General features: G+C 39.4%; 2 protein-coding genes across 23 annotated transcripts in view; one reads left to right on the forward strand and one right to left on the reverse strand.

The window, feature by feature from the left end:
* Positions 1-35: 35 nt before the first annotated feature.
* Positions 36-4,238, forward strand: ATP5PF (ATP synthase peripheral stalk subunit F6). Of its 19 annotated transcripts, none has more exons than XM_077790948.2 (4): positions 36-335; positions 890-1,069; positions 2,337-2,461; positions 4,115-4,238. In XM_077790948.2, exons 2-4 carry the CDS (start codon positions 900-902, stop codon positions 4,141-4,143), a joined length of 324 nt encoding a protein of 107 aa, XP_077647074.1. In that variant the 5' UTR covers positions 36-335; positions 890-899; the 3' UTR covers positions 4,144-4,238. The 19 variants fall into 19 exon arrangements, with proteins under 19 accessions (XP_077647074.1, XP_085447556.1, XP_085447594.1 ...); XM_085591430.1 differs by having other exon boundaries at positions 36-194; positions 887-1,069; XM_085591468.1 differs by having other exon boundaries at positions 36-194.
* Positions 4,239-8,254: 4,016 nt separating this feature from the next.
* The window catches only part of JAM2 (junctional adhesion molecule 2), a 32,582-nt gene continuing 25,761 nt past the window's right edge, over positions 8,255-15,075 (reverse strand). Inside the window, exons 6-10 of one of the 4 annotated variants that reach the window (XM_021532402.3) lie at positions 13,151-13,253; positions 11,641-11,748; positions 10,662-10,677; positions 9,896-9,929; positions 8,255-8,983 (exon numbers count right to left, since the gene is read on the reverse strand). In XM_021532402.3, coding sequence (XP_021388077.1) covers positions 8,951-8,983; positions 9,896-9,929; positions 10,662-10,677; positions 11,641-11,748; positions 13,151-13,253 — 294 coding nt within the window. In that variant the 3' untranslated portion in view covers positions 8,255-8,950. Of the gene's footprint in view, positions 8,984-9,098; positions 9,930-10,661; positions 10,678-11,636; positions 11,749-13,150; positions 13,254-15,075 lie in introns of those variants that run through there. The other 3 variants (XM_085592580.1, XM_085592406.1, XM_085592521.1) reach the window with 3 other exon arrangements.

Genomic DNA, 15,075 nt, shown 5'->3' on the forward strand with positions numbered 1-15,075 from the left:
CCAGCAGCCCCCGCGGCTCCGGAAGGCCCCGAGCCGCTTTCCCTCGGCTGGGAGCGGCTCTGTGCGGAACGAGGAGCGCGGGGCTCTCCGCTGGAAGCGGCTCTGCGTGGGTACCACGCTGCCGGGTCTCGGTGGGAAGCGGCTCTGCGTGGGTACCACGCTGCCGGGTCTCGGTGGGAAGCGGCTCTGCGTGGGTACCACGCGTGCCGGGCTCTTCGCAGGCCGGGCGGTGTGCGCGGCTGCCGGTGTGCGCGGGGAGGAGGGGATGGGGACGGTGATTCCCGGCGCGCACTGCGAGGGCGGCGGGGCCGGGCTGCCCCGGGGGTTCGGCCAAGGTGACTCTGGGGTTGGAATTGTCGCCTTTTTTCCCTGCTTTGACAGCGCGGAGAGCGGAATTCACGGTTTGTCTGGGTTGTTCTGTCGTGGTTCCGTGCCGGACGGGTCGCGCACCCACGGTGCCCTCGGGTTCAGTGGTTGCTGGAATTTCCCCTCCCCCCACGCTATTTTAAATAACCTTTGAATATAACTGTTTTATATATATATATAAATATATAAACCTTTATATATATATATATATATATATATATATATATATATATATAAACCTGCTGTTTTATATATATATAAATTTATATATAACCTTTATATATAACCTTTGAATATGCTCCTTTGAAATAACCTCTGCTTTAAAGTTCAGCCCCAACGTACATTTTTCTTTCTTTCTTCTGCATTTATCTTAATAAGATCTTAAAGGAAATATTTTTTAAATACTTTTCTGGTTTTTGCTCCAAGCTGTTTTTTTTTTTTTCCTGCTTTTTGAATGCGTTTGTTATATCGCTGTGACTGATTCTTTATTCCTGCTTTTGTGTTTTATTAATGGTTAAAGTAGTAGTGCCATCATGATCCTGCAGCAGATCTTGCGGCTTTCCTCCCTTTTCCACTCCGCCGTGGCCACTCACGTGCGCAGGAACATTGGGCTCTCTGCCATTGTCTTCAACAAGGCAAAAGAACTTGACCCAGTCCAGAAGCTCTTCTTGGACAAGATCAGAGAGTACAACACTAAGAGCAAGTAAGTAAAAGAAATTGTCTTAAGGAGGGGGCTGATGGCAAAAGGGGGAAATCTGTTGATTTTGACATAAGAACATCAGACCTGAAGTGGTTGGTTTTTGACAATTTGATACTCCTGGTAGGCTGGTCTGTAAATATTTAAGGTGTGTTTTCCTGCAACGCTTACGGTTTCACTAGTGGGAAAGGTTGTTCTTGCATGTCTAATAGAAAATACCAATTTTTTTCCCTTAAAAAAGAAAAAATGTGATGTCATTCTTCTTGGGCGGTTAAACCACACAGTTAAAGTCTCTTACATGCTGCATTAATGTAGTGTTATGTTAATTTTTACCCATCTACATACTCTATAAATAGGGGGGGGGAAAGGCTAAACAAACCCTTTCTTTCTTTTTTTTTGGCTGTTTTCCACAGTTATTCTGTAGTCTTGTTTCCAGAAGCTGAATGGAAATAGCCACCAAAATCAGTTGAGAATTAATGGAATTATCAGGATGGTTCATTTAACATCTTAAGTTAATAAGCAGTTCCTAAAAAATGGAACCCTAGATTCTTGTAATGTTTGAATGAACTGCTGACCAGGAAACAAAAACTATAGTAATTCTGTGTAATTTATTCTCGGGAAATATTCCTGGGAAGGAATTAAGATGCTTCTTAGCTCTGCTGGTAGTAGACATGTCTGTCCTTACTTACAAACCCATCTGTGTAGGGAGGCAGATATTTGATGGTTTTACCAATTGTAAGCATGGATCCTGTGCTGGTACAACGGAGTGCTGGCAGTCTAAAGAGTTACTATTTTAGTTATCTGATGCTTGAATCCCAAGAAGCTCCTGTTTTGCTTCTTTAGTATTCAAAATGCATTTTCTTTGTAAGAACAGGTAAGCTTTACTAACTGAGATAACTAGTTCAGAGACAGAAGAGTTGGAAATCACAATTTTGTTAGAATTCACCTGGAACAAACAAAACTAAGAGCCTGGAGAGCCTCCATACTCGTCAGTGTTTTTGCCTCATAAGACCACCTTTTGTCTCAGGATTTTCATCCCTGATAGTTGGATTTTCATCACTGACAGCAGAAAACCTTTACCCTGAGAATCTTGTTTGTGTGTAAGGTAAGGAGGCCCTAAGGTGTAATATGTTGAGTTTTGGAAATACCTTAAATTATTTCTTTTGACTGGATGTTAGGAAGGTTTTAATTTATAAATGGGATTGAAAATGTAGAATTTTCCATGTGAAATATTAGAACTGAGTTGTTAATCACAGCTTTTAATGTTTATTAGGCAAACTGGAGGGCCTGTTGATGCAGGACCTGAATTTCAGAAAGATATGAATGAATCCCTTGCAAGACTCCAACGGGCGTATGGTGAGGGAGATCTCACCAAGTTTCCAGAATTTAAATTTGAGGGTGAGTTAACAACTTTACTGAATTCTAATTGCAAGTAGAGACATGTCCACTCACAGTTTTTTTTACATTCCCCTTTAGTTTATATTTGTACCATTAATTTTTTGTAAAATGCCCTCTGGGAATCTTATGCTTTTCCACAGTTCACATCTGTTTCCATGTGACTCCTGTTTTGATTATTTGCCTTTTCTAGCAGAGGTATGGTTTTCATTATACTAATTAACAAAATTCTCAGTCAGATCAGGCTATCTTAATTGTCCTTCAAAAAGAAGGACACCCTAAAGAAAGAGCTCAAATAGAAATAGCCTAGGGTCTGTATTTTTCTCATCTTGCCAAAAAGATAAGCGGACTGTAATGTGAATATCAGTCTTAATATCATCCAAACTGTGCCTTTTTTGATTTTGTAAGCATCTCTGGAAAGCCACTGATCTCAGAAAATGAACATAGGACTTAATTTCCTTACTTATGGATATTTTGTGGCTGAATTATGTTAAGCCACATATTTTTTCTTCATTGATTTGGTTATGACTTCTGTTTAGCTGCTCTAAGTTTGTTTTAGCATGGAAGGGAAAGGGCAGACAGCAGGAGGCTTGGTGGGTACCTGGCAACCAGCCAACGCCAAGCAACCATAGTCAGCAACTTGCAGTTCTGATCAGACTGTCTGGGAATTCTAATTTAGACTTGGAGCACACTTGAAAATGTTTTGGATTTTGTAAGTATTTTAGTTGGGTAAAGTTGGTATCAGGTTGTTACTGGTGCAGATAAAGCAGAGTACTTGTAAAGTAGAATCTTTGGTTTTCCTTTTTTTTATTTTTCCACAATTTTAGGGAGGTAATTTCTCTACGTTCAGTTCTATTTCCGTGTCATACGTGAAACTATACATATTAAAATTGTACTTGTTTTCGTAAGGAAAAAGAATTTGTGTGACCATAGGAACAGAGCAAAGCACAGACACAACGTGACTTTGTTCTTTTGCCACTGTTTCCTATCTTTGATCTAATTTCATTTAGGCTTCAAATTGTAATTAATATGAGTAATTATATGAGTAGAAACATGAATTTTTTTACCTTAGGGATGCTTACTATAAGCTGAGCCTTGCCTCTAAGACTTTGTATTAATGACAGCAGGCATGAGTAGCCCAAAGTCCTAACCTTTGTGAGCTGTACCTTTGACATCAAGAACTCCTTGGTCAGTGTTTGCATGTGGAGAGTATCTTGCCAAGTTGAGTTTAAATTGTGTGCTCCTCTCTGTTACTACACACTGATGATACACTAATGAAAGGGAGAGAAGAGAGATTACTTGTTATTAGAGCTATGTTGGAAATATACTTGTCCAATAACGTTCTGGTTGACTTCTTCAGTTTCTCTGCTATCTTCTCCCCTATCCCAGGTGTCACTAGGAGCTGTTTAGGCAGAATATTACTGAGGCTTAGCCTTGATACATGACTCCCACAAGGTGGAAAAGACCTGTCTCCAGCCTCGTTACTGTTTACTGCTGCCCACAATTAATCAGTCAGTGGGGGTGTAGACTGCAATGCACTGCTTTAGCTTGCCAATGTAATGGTTAGTTTTCTTTGAATTACAAATAAATTGTGGTGTTTGAAAATGGAATAAAAAGAGACTAATAGGAATTTTCTCTCTCCCATTCCTCCTGTAGAGCCCAAGTTTGAGGAGACTCCAAAGTGATCTCTGCATCTTGTACACCAAACAGCAATGTACAGGCATGGAGTTGCTGAAAATGGCACCAGTTGTAATTTAATAAATGTAGTGCTTCAGTTTGATTTCAGTGGTGTGAAGAAGTTCTTAACTGCGTGGTGAGTGTAGCTAGCTGTGATCACCAACTCTTACATGACAAGAGGCAGCTGAATAGTGCTGCTCAGTGTTAACTGCAAAACTCCTTTGTGTACTATGCTTTAATTCTTAGATATTATAACATTTATAATTATATATCAGGAAGGAACTATTTGTTCTGTTGAGTTTATCCAAAAGGCTTCTGCAGGAAAAAAATCTCCATGAACCTTAATTCTGTAGCAAAGCCCTACAGTAGTGATGGAGCTGCACAGTCAAAAGCATAGGCACAAATGCCCTAATTCTACACTGCATCAATGAACACAAAGGTGATGAAGTTAATCTTCCAGAAGAAAATGAAGTCTTCTAAAGATATTGTAAGGTGTTAATTTCTGTGACTGAACTATTGACACAAACACTTTAGCTTATGAGGAGCTATTTATTTATAATAATTATATCTGAGAAACTACATAAGCACTTCGACAGTTAGAGTCTACATACTACAGTTTGAATTGTATGGACGTGATTTTTCTTCAGAATGAAACTACATACACAGTCTACAGAGAGGCTTCCACATTAAACACTAAAACACTGATTGAGCTTTTATTACAGGGGGATTTATTTTGTCAGCATAGTGAGTTTACTTCTACACACTTTGAAATTGTATCAGATTCCCAAAATCATCTCTAAGTTTTAGTAAATCAAAATTGCAGGAGAAATTTGAGCCCTTGACAATGGTTGAGACACAAGTAGTGAGACTATCTATGAAAATTATTTTAATAGATTGTTCCAAGCTGCAAGAGTGAATCTTGTATTGCTGCATATACATATGAACAAAATGAGAAGCTTTCATGCAGAACTAAATTGAAGAGACAAGTTAATTTGTCTTTAAGTTTATTTGGAAGTTGTTTTGGTTTTTTTTTAATGCCATCACAGCTAGGTTGACTAAATATTGGTAGTTTCTATTTTGAGCATGCAAGACATGGAAGCAATATTTATAGAGCAGAAATCAAAAGATCCCTTGATGTTGTGGTTTAACCCCAGTTGGCAACTAAGTATCCCATAGCCTCTGGCTCACTCCCTGTCCCCTCCCCCTACTGTAGGGAAGGGAATTAGAAACAAAATCTGTGGGTTGAGATAAAGCACTTAAATAATTGAACCAAAGTAATAATATGGGAAAGAGGGAGAAAACCTGAGAAGCACAAGTGCCAGTCACCACTCACTGACTGATGCCCAGCCTGTTCCCCAGCAGCAAATGGTCCCTCCCAGCCAACTTCCCCCAGTTTAAATACTGGGCATGGTGTTATATCCCTTTGCCCAGTTCATGTCAGAGTCCTGGCCCTGTTCCCTCGTGGCTTGAACACCTTCTCACTGGCAGAGCATCAGACACTGAAAAGTCTTTGACTCGGGGTAAGTACTGCTGAGCAACAACTGGAACATTACTGTGTTATTGACATTATTCTAATTCTAAAGAAATCGGCTCTGTACCAGCTACTAGGAAGAAAATTAACTCCCAGCTGAAACCAGAAAAGTAGTAGCTGCTTACTCCATATCATTTGTCATGCTGGATCCCACACTTCCTGATACACCACCACCTTTCCCGTCTTTTTATAGATGCACGCCATTTCCTTAATTCCCATACAAGTCTGTTGAATTAATTTAGTCTGTGACTTTTGGCTTATGACAGTCATGACTTGTGAGTGTTGGATTGTTACATGTTGAAGCCAGTTCTGATTCCGTCGCTGCTCTGCTTGACCAGTTACATCAACGTTCGTTCTTAATATGGCAGTTGAAGGGGAGTTGGGTTCAGATCCCTAAAGCTGGAGGGGTGGAGACAGGCACCATGAGGTGCCCAGTGCAATCATGGGCATGCAGCTGATGTAGAAGTGCTAATACACAGCAATTAGCATCACACAATGCACTGGCTATTCAATCAAATCCACTCAATGCACAAACCAGACTTGCCCATCCTCCTGTCTTAACAAGTGTGCCCAAGTCCTCAAGCAAAAACAATCCCATAAATGAGGTTGCCTTTGCCCAAGGCAGGAACAACCCAGACTGTCTTCCGCAGTACAGTTTTCATATGCACTACAATAACTTTATTCTCTTCTACAGTAAAAGTTTTGATTGGGCAGGGCCAGCCCACTTGGCAGATCTAGTGCTGACTCACCAGGTGGCCTTTGCCAATGTGCATCCCAATGTTTGAAGGCTGCCCCTGGCCGTTGCCCTCAGTGTAGTCTAACAGCCCAATGGATCATGTTGTTTTTCTCAGGTGGTGCATGATACAATATATCCACTAAATGCCATGTTCCTTGGCCCAAGCATCTGTGAGTATTTTCCAAGTATTTCTAGTTCATTCTGTTCAAAAGCTTGGTGATGTTGCTCAGGGCCCCTGTGAAATCATTCTTCTGAATCACGTGATAAAGAGGGCTTACATGGTTCGGGATATGCATTTCCAAAAAACCCACATCTAAGCTTACTTTTTGAAGAAATGGATTAGAATTCCATTCCATAGGATTAGGAGTAAATTCAGCCCTTCCACTCTGCCTGGGAAACCATCCACTGGAGACAGGAGTAGCAGCTTTCCTGGAAGAACCCCCATTTGGGATTGTTTTCCTTAAAATTCATATGTCTAAGGTCGAGGTAGGTCTCCCATCCCAATTCTTCATGCCTTCTCTGTGGTCTCAGCTAAACCCACAGGGTATCCCATGTCATGTACCTTCCATATCCTCCCTCTTGAGCCAATGCTTACTGTCAGTAGCATGGGTCTGTAGAGGTGGGGAATAGAACATAACCTCTTTGAACTGCTGAAACTCCTGGGACAGTTTATCTGATAGTTTCTCCACAGATGAAAGAGGAAGAGAGATTGTCTTCACATTCCCAGAGATGGCAAGCCACCGTATCCACAGATGGTGGTGTGATGTCTTTTTAGAGTAACACTGGCAGTGGGTTGGTGTGTACTCTTGGTACACTCTGCAAACTTCCACCACGTGGGTCACATACAAATTGGTCTGGATCTGTGGGGAACCTTGTATTGTCCAGGCCAAAATAAATCTCTAGCATGGCTAATTCCCTCAAGTATTGGATATCTTTCCACTTGCATGGTGACATGTAACATCATTCTTGTAAGGATACCTTTCCTTCAGGTTTGACAGGAGTTGCTTCCAGAGGCTGGTAACTTGTGTCTCTCTTGCAATCACCTTGTCAATGCATGCTTTCTTAGAAAGTGATTCCTACCCTCTAATTCCAATCCATTAGTCCCGTTATCCCAGCATCAGAACAGCTGGCTGGTAGTATGCTTATCATGACAACAGCTGAAATATTTATGTATATCCTGCAGCTCACTCAGGAATAAGTTTTGAATGGTTGCTTCTTGTTGACCTGTTACTGAAGTTTGTATAGGTACAGAATGTGTTGGTGGGGTTTCCGTAGCCACAGATTTGTTTCTTAACCTTAAAGAAGGCCTGAACCATATGCAACAACATACTGATTGTTACCAAAAGGACCAGGTCGGTTTCAGGGGTAGTCACAGGATATGCAAAGTCTTTAAAATTCTCAAATGCTCAAATTGTAATCATCCTGGAGGGGAAGGAAGGTGTTTTTCCCATGGGTTTGCTCTGAGGGTAGAAGGCAGTAGATGTAACTGTGGATAGTTTCCACCAGATGGCTCCCAAAGGGCAGCGGGGACACGCCAGACAGGCTCCTGACCAGCCATTCCATCATACCACAAGCCAGTACAACACAGAACAACACCGTGATAACCTTAGCCTAGGCCTAGAGCAAATGAATCAGTATGGTGACCAGCAACTATTAAACCAATACAATGAAGGCTTATAACAAACTTGTTTTAACATGCTTTAGTCAGATCTGTTTTTATCTCAACCTTTTGAGTCCCACGTTGAGTGCCAAAAAGAACTGCCAGCAGCTCAGTCCCATGTGGCTGCTTGCTTACTGTCCCCACCCCAGCCCAGTGGGAGAACTGGGGAAAAAAAAAAGTAAAACTGGTGGGTTGAGAGAACAACAGTTTAATAATTGAAACAAAGTAAAATAAGATACTAATAATGCTAATGACATTAATAACAACAATAATATGAATTGTAGTGAAAAGGAGAGAGAGGAGTAAAGCCCAAGAAAGGCAAGTGATGCACAACAGTTTCTCACCGCCCGCTGACTGATGACCAGCCTGTTCCCCAGCAGCAGTTGGCTCCTCTGGGCCAACTTCCCCAATTTAAATACTGAGCATGATATTCTGGCGTGGAGGTGGTCACTGAGCACCAAGGCTGTTTGAGTTCCAGAAGTGTTTGGACAATGCTTTCAGGAGCATGGTGTGATTCTTGGGGTGTCCTGTGCAGGGCCAGGAGTTGGACTTCATGATCCTGATGGGTCCCTTCCAACTCAGCTTATTCTATGATTCTGTGATTCTGTGCATATCCCTTTGGACAACTCAGATGAGCTGTCCCAGCTGTGTTCTGTCCATGCTTCTTTTGCAGCTCCTCACTGGAAGACCATAGGAATCTGAGGACTCTTTGACTTGGAGTAAGCACTACTCAGCAGCAACTAAAACATCAGTGTGTTATCAACTTTATTCTCATATTAAATCCAAAACACAGCTACTATGAAGAAAATTAACCCAGCTGAAACCAGGACATTGATACTTTTGTATAACAAGTAGTAATTTGATGTCCCTCATAGAGGCTGAAATCTTCTAAATAAAAAAGGACTTGGTATGCTTGAAATCCTAAATGAAGCAAACAAGGTTACAATAAATAATAGTTCAAAGATTTTAAGCAGGTTAATATTTAGTGTACATTTCAGAAGAAACTAAGGCACTCAGCTTGACAAGAAATGTGTCTGATGTACTCTTAGTAAATGTTTATTCTTTTCTGAGACGGGAGATCTACAATGTGCACTCTACACATAAATACAGGTATCGAGCAGCTCTGTTCAGCATCTGATTTTTAAGTGCATTAACAATGATAAGCAGATACCATAGCTCTTCAAAGCTTTATCTTTCTCAAAGCAAACAGACTGTCTCAGGAAGTTTCTTATATACATACTAGATCAAGGATTAAGCTTATGCAATTTAGTATATTTTGTTTCAATTAAGGAAATGGGTGGTGTTCAGGGATCTTTTAAGGTTACGTCAGTAGTACTCATGCTACTTAAACTCCTAATGTCCTTAAACTGTAGATGGTGATATTCAGTCACTCCTAGTTGAAGTTTTACTTAGAACTCTATTCTTTTAGCACCAATCTCTAAAGCTGGAATGATGTAGGTGTAGCTAAAGCCCTTGGAGCCGACTCAAGGAAGTGGGGGTGGAAGTAGTAAATTCAGCTTCCATATTTAGTCAAGTTTTTTGACCCACATTATTCTTAGAAGAGTTAGAGCCAATCTTTCTCTCACTGCTGTCTTGGTCTGTGTCTCAGTTAATTACTCAATGTGTACAAGAAGATGCAAAGTATGGAGCAAAATGCTGCAGCTGTGTTGCACTTAAGACTATGCAATAGGAAGCTGTAAATGCAAAGTGTTGCCAGGTATGGGCATGGCAGGAGTGAGGAGATTGCGTACATGTGGAAAGACATGACAGATCTAAGGAACTTTGAAGATATCAAAAGCTTTTAAAATACACTACTGAACACAGAAGACTTGCCTTTTCACTTGTAGATTGATAGTTCATCTTCTTTCTGTTAACAGAGCAGGAAAGGAATACAGGTTAAATAGCTACTTTTCCAGTACTTCCTTTTGGGAGCTTTATATATGAATGCATTTTTCCAGATTTCCAGTAATCCTTGGGGATTTTTTTCCCCTTCTCTTATAAAAAACTTACAGTAACAAATCCATTGAATGCTTTTAGATATCAGTCATGATCTCATAAACCACTGCCAAATACCTTCTCTAGCTTGTCTTTCCCAGTCTTCCAGTTACACTTTTTGTCTAGGTCATGACCAAAACTAAAATAGCTTGAGGAATTTTGACTTGCTACTGAGAAATTTGAGTGAAATAAATCCATATCAAAGGAATAGACCAGGCACTGTCAGAAAGTTTCCACCAGTTATATTTTTACAAAACACTTCCTGAAATAACTTACGGATATGAGAGCAGTTCAATTTGGTTCTGATTGTCTTTTGTCTAGTTTGAAGAGAAGACACATGAATAGCTGAGTTAGGAGTGTAAGCTATAACTATGTAAAAAGACACATATCTGTGTATTTACCACATTAATGTAATGATTCACTTTCTGACCACCACACTAGTTTCTATTTAAGAAAGCAGCTAGTGTGTAGGATCAGATTTATCTCAGTGCCAAGAAAGCTATTGCACAAAAATATGTTAGAAAGGCTGTAAAAATCATTATAGTTACTAAAAAATCTGAAATGTAAATGAGGTTTGCAGTGATTTATGTACTTGCTTACTTACTGGGAAGAACTTTCCTCTGAAAAAGAAAGAAAAGAAAAGAATTAGTACAGGAATAGTTTCCTTAGCTGATCTGAAGTTTTTTGAAGTAGTTATTCCTAGAATATTCAGCTCTTCAGTTTCTAGAAGGACTTTCTGACCCAAATGTCTCTTTTTGGTGTAGTGAGTTTAGGCAGAAGAAAGATTAGGTTGCTTTCAAGGGTAAATGAAGCTCCAAGTGGACTCTAACGAGCAGCTCTGAAGCCTCTGGTAATTTCAGGCAGCTGACCTTTACAGACCCCAATGTTTGGCATCTGTTGTTGCTGTGCTCAAGCCTATAGGTACCAATGTAAAGGCTACAGAGAGGGTTGCTGGATATCAAGCTTTATACAGCAATCCCTAAATGCAAACTTTTCCCATGACCCAGAGGAAGAAGACAGTTAATTTAGTTTCATCGGAATTTAATTGGTCAGGCATTGTTGACTAAAGTGGGCTTATTTTATTTTGCCTTTATTAGGCATTCCTTATCAAAACTAGGGTGGAGAGGTTCCAAGAACCAGAGTCAGGCTTGTTGCTTTCCCTAGGTTGTTGTTTGGTAGCCTTAAGCAACTGTGCAAACATCTCCGTGTCATTTTCAAAGTACCTTTTGCAGTAGACGTTGGCAGAATAAAAATGTCTGCACAAAATTTGTTGTTTTAATGCTCTCTAGCTTTAGTACCATGGAGCTAGAACCTTTATGGAAAGGAGGACATCATCAGAATCATAAAATCATGGAATGGTTTGGGTAGGAAGGGACTTTAATGATCATCTGGTTCTAAATCCCTGCCATAAGCAGGGACACCTTCCACTAGAACGGGTTGCTCGGGACTCCCTCCAACCTGTCCTTGAACACTTCTAGGGATGGGGCATCCACAGCTTCTCTAGGCAAGAGAGAATGTAATGGAAATACTGCTAAATAAAGACATTTTTTGACTCAAGAAAGGAGTGATTTTATTCTACTTACTTGCAAAGTAGCCCTTTTTTTGGGCATAGAATACTCCAAGGCCACACAGAACCATCACCAGAGCCACCAATACTACAGCCACAATGATACCACTTACATTAAGGTCATCTGTAATTATAAAGCAGAAGTCCTCTGTTCTAAATTGTAAAAATTTCTACTGGCTGGATTTTTCCCTAATTAACACAGGCATTTTTATATCTATAGGTGAGCTTTGGCCCAAGATGCATAAGTTAATTAGTAACAGATGTAAGTAAGCAGTAAAAAGCCACTAATGTCCCACAGTCACTAACAGAAGTGCTTGGTACACATCAGCTCCTTAGTTTGGATCAAAAGTAAGAAAAGAATAAGAAGAACCAAGGGATACATATTTTTTATCATATCTACCCCAGAAAAATATTACCCAAGTCATATATCTCTGAAGAAAAACATAATGAAATCTTTTTAAGTGTTAAAGTAAGTTTCATCATTTGCTTAACACAACTGAAACAACTGGTGGCAATTGAGTTCCACTTGTAGAGAACTCTTCAAATTAGTTACTTGAAACTCAATGATTTTTAAATTTTTAAATAATAAGGCTTTTAAAATACAACACAATAAAGTTGAGTTTCCTGAAGTTAAACTCTACACCAGGCTACTGAAACATCTGGCCATTTTTATTTTGAAGGTGATGGCTTGACTTCAACCATGACAAAGACTATACTCATATCCTGATATAATCGCTAAGAGCTTCAAACTTATTCATTTTAGGAAAACCAAAATGATCAAGAAGGAGAAACATTTTCATAGGTTTTTGTTTTGTTTCCATTTATTTGGATCCCAACTTTAGGCTGACATTTTTACCCCAAAACCTAACAAATTTTTGTACGATTTAGGCTGACAGCAGTTTAGGATTTACTGCATATTTTCACAGAGTGATTCTATCTCAGTAGCTTGAGGAAAATTTGCTCATAATCCACCAAGAATGCATTAAAACCCATGGCACAATGATTTTCAGCTAAGTTCCATGAAAGCAACATATGGAACTTTGCAGTTCCATGTGCTGCTTTATGGAATACTTGGACAGGGTCTTCCCTGCAGTACTTAATAGAATTTGTTACCATTTGCTTTCCTATGATATCTGCAAGAACCAGTTGTATATTTTGCAAAAAATCCTCACACATTTTGGTTTATTAAAGACTGTTACATTAAGATTTCCCATGAATGAATCCCAAAAGGGAGGCTTTATATAAAGAAAATGCCCCAGTGATCTGGCACACTCTTCTGTAAGCCTTCCACAAAAGCATTTGGAAATATTAAAGTTCTCATATAGCTGATGCTTTTCTGTGAAGTTTAGTGTTTAGCAATCTAAAAGCTAATTACTCAATAAGGAGCTTATTATTTCTCCTCCCCACAAATGCCATAATCAAATAAAAAGATTTAATTCAATCTGGTCTTAGATTCTTAGCTACCATGCAATTACATAAATCCTACTGCAAGATTGTTTTCCACCATTATTTTCTTTAACACATACCAACTTGCATTCGCTTTACTGAACATTTCTGAGATAATCCAATCCCATTGGAGGCTTCACAGAAATACTCTCCAGTGTCATTCTTTGTAACTGTATTAAACAGCTGTTAAGAAACAATCCAAAACCATTATCAGGGGAAAAAATCCTGTAGGATAGAAATTTTGACATGTCAATGTAGATTTGCTTGTTTTAAACAAATGAAACCCTGAAGGCAAGTAAGAAATTCTGTTCCATTTCAACCTCGTAACAGCTCCCTAGTCACATTCCCTGGTCCTTCAACTTTTACTAGTTGCCTAAGAGGTTCCTTTAGATGGACATTTAAACTCAGTGGAGTGTATCTACAAGGAAATTAATTTTCAGTGGACCAGAACTTTATGCTTTTTAAATAATAATAATAATAATATCCACTTTTTTAGATGTGCTCTAATTTCAGAATACTTGAAATCAAACTGTTTCTTCGTTTTATCAAAACAATAACACCAGTAACTGATCCTTCAAAAAACTTGCCACATACTACTTATGATGCAATGTCAACAGAAATTTTTCAGAAGAGTTGTTTGCACTTTGTCTTCTTCCAACAGAGAAATGGTAAACAGTACTATTTATTAAATACTGCTACTGTAAAAATGAAAATGAAATGCAAACGAGACTAGCAGGACATCTCCCCTTCCACAGAAGAGCTTATCTCTTGCTTGCTAGTTGGTGCAATAACTCAGAGCATCTTGCTCTCACATGAGCCTCACAGGAGCCTCGGTGAAGTAACTCAATCAGGACAGTTTATCTTGTAGTGAATTATTTCATTGCCATAGGAGTGATGCTTTCAGCTGACAGTAAACATCTTGCTATGGAAGCAGATGTGAAAAGACAAGCTGGAATTTCTGACTGACATACACTTCACAAATTGTAAAAGCTACACCGTATTTTCACAAAGCAAGAATCTTCTGCACATTCCCTGCAAAAGTGTGAGCTCTCCTCACCAAAGTCAGTACCCCACTTTGTGGTTGCTGTCCTGGGGGCTGAGTGTAAGAACTCTTTGTACCCTATCAGCAATGTGGTGGTAAGTTACATTGACTCCTAACCTGCACTATTTCCTTGCTAGCCGTAATATAGATACCTTAAAGTCATGCACGATTTTATGTAATCTACTAGTAGTTCTTTTATTTTACACTGTGTGATAAATAAGTGTTTAAGGCCTCTTGTCTGTAACTTTCTGCCAATTCAGTAAGTAACTCTATTTATAATAGATCTAACTGTTCCCTCTTAAGAACTTGTGAGCCAGAGAGATTTAGGTGCAGGTCACCTAAGTAGAGCTGCTGCAAAAAATCTAAGCCTAAGGCAGGGCTTTTCTAAATCTCTCACTTGATCCATTACAAAGAGATGGATAGAAACTGACCTCATGTCAATTCCAGTATTTCTATTTCCATAATTATTAGACTTGTTAACTGTGTTTTTTTAATGTATGCCATACTTAGATATTTTCAGAAGTGATTAGTAAGTTTGAATAGTGATTAAGTTTGAATAGTCCACCTGATTTCCGTGATGAGCATTCAGAACATCTGAATGCTTAGTCATACTTCAATTTCCATGTTTGATTCTGCACAAGAGTAGTGTTTTTAGAATAACTCTTTACTTCTGAAAAATCTCAGCTTCCTAAGTAGCATCAAGTTCTTTTGAAGGATCAGTTAATGGGGTAAGAATGAGAGAGACAGCCAGCTCTGAAGGCAAATAAAACCCAACATTACGACCCACAAAACAAACTACAACTAAAACGAAGAGCTAAGCTTACTTACAGTCCCAACTCATTCCCACTGACTTCACAGGTCCTGGATGGGAACTTGTAAATAGCATTGGAGTGCAGAGTTTCTGTACTGCCCTCAGTGCTGCACTCCCCTTGAAGTATATGAAGCTACTATTCCAAATTTTAA

Source organism: Lonchura striata, chromosome 1 (assembly GCF_050655825.1).
Source record: "Lonchura striata isolate lonStrDom1 chromosome 1, ASM5065582v1, whole genome shotgun sequence".
Classification (NCBI taxonomy): Eukaryota; Metazoa; Chordata; class Aves; order Passeriformes; family Estrildidae; genus Lonchura; species Lonchura striata.